The 5,000-nt window shown below is 38.3% G+C and overlaps 1 protein-coding gene across 1 annotated transcript in view; it reads left to right on the top strand.

The window, feature by feature from the left end:
• Positions 1–2,254: 2,254 nt before the first annotated feature.
• The window catches only part of LOC137995156 (microtubule nucleation factor SSNA1-like), a 3,364-nt gene continuing 618 nt past the window's right edge, over positions 2,255–5,000 (top strand). Inside the window, exons 1-3 of the mRNA XM_068840736.1 lie at positions 2,255–2,388; positions 2,734–2,933; positions 4,891–5,000. The exon at positions 4,891–5,000 is cut by the window's right edge and continues 618 nt beyond it. Of these exons, the coding sequence (XP_068696837.1) occupies positions 2,337–2,388; positions 2,734–2,933; positions 4,891–5,000 (362 nt within the window). The 5' untranslated portion in view covers positions 2,255–2,336. The remainder of the gene's footprint in view (positions 2,389–2,733; positions 2,934–4,890) is intronic.

Raw genomic sequence — 5,000 nt, forward strand, 5'->3', positions numbered from 1 at the left:
AATGTTAGTACGCGTCGCAGCTTCCTTTAACGGGTTAAGTGCAGCGACCTTGACCGGGTCTGCTTGCAGCCTTTCAGAGCGGCAATGTGCCCAGTACAGACTGATAAAGCTGGAATAAGCATTCCTGGATTTATAGCTATGGGTTTGGTTTTTGCTTTAAATTGTAAATTTGCTGTAAATTGAGTTTTGGAGGAAACGTAGGTCTTGACGATACATAAAAAGATCAAGTTTGAATAAATGCAGCAAATGGACCAGTCTTGACATTTTAAGATTCCCGTTTCCGGATTCTTGAAAATGGTTTCAGTGTGGACTTTATACCTAAAAATGTTAATTGAAAATATGTGGCCACGGGCGATATATGAGGTTTCCAAAACGAAAACAGTTTGAGAGACGCGAAGGATACGCTGCTCTTTACGGTAACATGATAATCATCAAACCTTTTTTTCTCTACCAAGACTAAAACCATAAAGTTAGTCTTAGGTAAAGATTGAGAAAGCTTATTTGCTGCAAATAAGGTTGACAATATCTGTCAAATTCACCACTTCAAATATACTGAGGACGGTGACTGTGAAAGACCAACATGTTTGTGTTGTCAGCAAAGAAAGATCGCTTCCACTTCCAATATGCACTTAATTAATAAACACTACAGGAAAGCTAATTTAAAATCGAATGCCCTGTGCAACGTTTTGTAGTTCCCCCTCCCGTCCGGGAACAGGCCATTCTCGAGTAACACTGTGAGTCTATGTATGTGGAATTTTATGCCAGTATGTATTGGCCTATTTTCTTGTCGGTATATATTGCGTTTCACCGACTTGGTTAGAGGCTTAAAACATTACAGTATATGTACTCAAGTAAAGCTACGATCCTCGCACCTATGGACGCAATTTTAGCAATTGCGTAGAGAAGTCTGAAAAATTCAGGACTTCAACGGAGTTTGAACCTGTGACCTCGCGATACCGGTGCAGCGCTGTAACCAAGTGAGCTATGAAGCCACTGACGTTAGGAGCTGGTCATTCGTGGGTTCTAATTTTCCCGTGAGGAATGAATCAATGAACGAAATTATATATGAAATGAATCATCACCGGTATCGCGAGATCACATTTTCAAACCGCATTGAAGTCCTGAATTTTCAGGTTTCTCTACGCAATTGCTAAAATTGCGTCCATAACTGCGAGGATCATAGCTTTACTTGATTTCATATCCGCAGCTCAGTATGTTATTCATTTCATATATCATTTCGTTCAGTATATGTACTGTGAAAAGAACATATTAAGCCGTTATCTAAAGTGTCTCTAATTGCCCTGCCCCGTGTCACGTTGGAAGGTGACGCCATCTATTTGAGAGCTTTTGAACAACAAAATGAATCAAATCAATCGCCCACTGACGCAAATAAATCAAACGAAATGCTCAGAATGCTTATCGCAGCCGAGCAATACAAATGAAACTTCAGATAATTGAGTATTTAGTTCAAGTGAAAGACAGAACAAATATTGCTCTAATTTAAGATATCAACACATTTTCTAACAATCTAGCAGTGCCATTTAGCTCAGCCATGCCCAAACAATTGCGTGCAAGTGAGTCAAATGCCACGGTAAACACAATTATCTTCAGATTTCATCAAAACATGTAATTATCATGTTTTCTTCCCACCGTCTTTTTACTTTCGTTCGAAGAACTAAGTATGGTATTCGGCGCTGACCCTTCTTTTTTGGTGGGAGGGGGAGGGTCGCGATTTGCCTGCGCATGCCTAAGATATCTTTCCTCGTAGAGACCATTCTCTTCACCAGAGCGTCGGATCTTATGTCTGCCCATGACCCAAGGCTCTGGGAAACTCTTTGTAGGAGAACATGCGCCGTTGTTCTTATAGCCAAAAAATGGCTATTTGAACCTTACGGCTCCTGCTCACTCCTCGTGCTTACATGAATGTACCAATAAGAGACGCTTTTCATTCAGTCTTCACGAAAACCAATGAGAAGACACTTTTTTCAGGGTTCCCCAGAGGGCGTGATTTTCGATAAATCTCCAGGTTTTTCTCAAATATCCTGGGTTTTTCTTACCTTGATCTCCAGGTTTTAGGTCTTTTGGGGTTGAATGGCCTGAGAAAAGCTTAAACTTCGGCTTGTTTTATTCTTGGGACAAAATGTGGCCTCATACACGACGTACTTACCTATTCGTCGGATTCCGCCCAGTATTTCCGATTATCAGCCGAGTATCAACAAATTAAAAAAGGTCGCTATGGATTATGGTTAGTTCCCAGGACAACGCGAAACAAACAACTTCAAATTGTAAAGCAAAATTTGGCGCAAAACCCACAATATTTATTTTTCTTTGTGAGGATGTCTCAGCAAGGAGCAGCTTTACAAAGTTACAACAACGAACTAGTTAAGTGTGAGTATTTGAAACTATTTAGTCCAACGAATGTCCACAAATCAGGGCCGTAACCAGAAGAAAATTATGACTAAGGCATGGTTGAATTCTCTTCCTAGGTAGTACTAGTAGTGGAAACTTTATTACCATGTCAGAACCTTCTAGTTTGGGATATATCCCATACTAATGTGGTGTTTATGAGGATTACATTTTAAAGACAACACTAGAGTCACGGTTTATTTATAGAAAACCACGAAAAATGACTGAGGCAAGTGCCTCGATCTGCTTTATACTGGCTACGGCCAGTGATGTCGTGTGGTTTGCTTCGTGTTGTTATTTTTGTAAGATACTGTATATCATTTGTAGGCATTGAAGATCTTTGCACAAAGAGAGATGAACTGCAAAAACAGATCATCAACGAAGAGGAGGAAAAATCCAAAATCCAAAACGATATTCGCATTCTTAGTGAAAGGCTGGCGAAAATCAATGAGAGCCTCGCAAAGAAGATAGCATCCAGAAATGAATATGACAAAACTATTTCGGAAACAGAAGCTGCGTATATGAAGGTTAGCCTTAATACGCTGAAGATTTTTCCGTGTTGTTTCGATAAGTAATAAATGTATACATTTGGAGTACTGTACGGGTTACAGTGAGCCTTGCACTTGACTGGACAATTTTAAGCAATTGTGTCAATAAAAGACAATTAACAATTATTGGATGAGGTTGAGCATGTTAGCGATAATTATCAAGGCCAAAGTTTGTGTTATCTGCTGAAGCCAAAGGCTGAAGCGGATAACACAAACTGAGGCCTTGATAATTATCGCTAACATGCGAAAACCAAATTCAATAATTGTTTTATTATGCATATTCCTAAGCTGAGCTCCGCCATGATAAAACTGATCAAACTGCTGGTTAGTGTGTTAGGTGACGTCACTTCTGCATGCATAAAACTATTGTCTGTAGGTATGACGTCAATTCTACATATATAAAATCTATTGTTTGTAGGTATGACGTAAGAGAAACAGAGCAAGCAAGAGTTAGCTGCGTGCTTATAGCCAATCAAAATCGAGCTGGTGACACCAATGTATAATAACAATAATTATTAGTCAAAATTTGTTTTTGCACGAAAAATTGCCATGCGTTTCGAGGCTGCTGCCTCTTCATCAGTGGATAAAAAGTTGCTTTTTATCCACTGATGAAGAGGCAGCAGCCTCGAAACGTATGGCAATTTACATATTTTTTGCGCAATAATGAACAATTTTGACTAGTTTATTTATCTACAAACTTTGCGCATCACAGTTTTCTTCTTGTTTCTCAATTATAATTATTGTCCCTTATAGACACCTGCAAAATGGCTTGGCCTTAAATTGTCCAGTTAAATGCAAGGATCATGTCTACCTTTCGTAATTATAGGCACTTTTGTTATTCATTGACAAGCAATGCCAAATAGTGTGCCCTTAATTAAATTTTGTAGTCGTGGTATGTTGAAAATTGCAGTCACTGTCTTTAATGTGAGAGGCTAAGTTCCCTTTCACAACCACACAACCTTCCCTGTTAAAGAATTTGTAGGTTATGTTTGCATTGGCAAAGGGTGCTAATTACCAGTAGTTGATTACTTTTTGTATATAATATTTGAAAAGAAGGAAATAATAGGTTACACATGACAGTACATTTTCTCTAAAACAATGTGCAGGGCTTGAAATTAACGAAAAAATTCAGTCGCAATTTTGCGACAAGATGCAAAAATTTAGTCCCAATTTTGCAAATTTTATTCGCAAAATCATCACGCTGTATTGTGTTGTCAGCAGTTTAGCAAAACAAAATATGAGCCCACAATACCTGTGTGTAAAGTAACCGCTGAAAAATGGCAAAAAATATCGAAGGGTTGTGCACGTGTAAATATTGCAGCTAAATTACACTACAATTACCTTCAGAATGAAAGAAAGTTCGTGGCGAAAAAAAATATTTTTGTCAATTTGTTTATTTATTTTATCAAAAGTAGCAGCAAAGTGGCAACTGCTAACCCTTTTGTTTCGAAAGAGCGAAGGTGAAAACAACTCACAAATTTGCAACTTCTCCAGATATTTTAGTCGCAAATGCGACCGTATTGGTGAACTGTAATGTCCATGTGCCGATTATGGATTATGCAAATTAGTTTTTTTCTTCTTTTGAGCTGTTTTGTTAGCCATATAATAAACAACTTAATAACCTCGAACGTTCGGTCATTACAGGGAAATCTCAAACCTCGGCCTAGCTGTATTGACCTCGCTGTTGCTTGGTCAATACGGCAAGGCCTCAGTTTGAGATTTTGCTGTAACGACCTTAGTCTCGGTTATTAAGTAGTTAGTATCATTTTCAGAGTGCATGTGTTTTAATGAGAATCCCAAACAGGCCTATTATTTTTGCAGGCCTTTTCACAGTGAGAATATCTGCTACAATTAGTTTAGAATTCTCATTTGATGTGCATACATTGTTAACATTGTCATTGTTATATCATTTTTTTTTACTGTTTGGTTTTTCCAGATTCTTGAAAGTTCCCAAACACTCTTACATGTCTTAAAGAAAGAGACTTCAAAGGACAAGGGTCCTGCCAATCAAAGTCAGGGATCAGTCCGTGATAAGACAACAGCACA

This window comes from Montipora foliosa, chromosome 1 (genome assembly GCF_036669935.1).
Source record: "Montipora foliosa isolate CH-2021 chromosome 1, ASM3666993v2, whole genome shotgun sequence".
In the NCBI taxonomy this organism is placed as follows: domain Eukaryota; kingdom Metazoa; phylum Cnidaria; class Anthozoa; order Scleractinia; family Acroporidae; genus Montipora; species Montipora foliosa.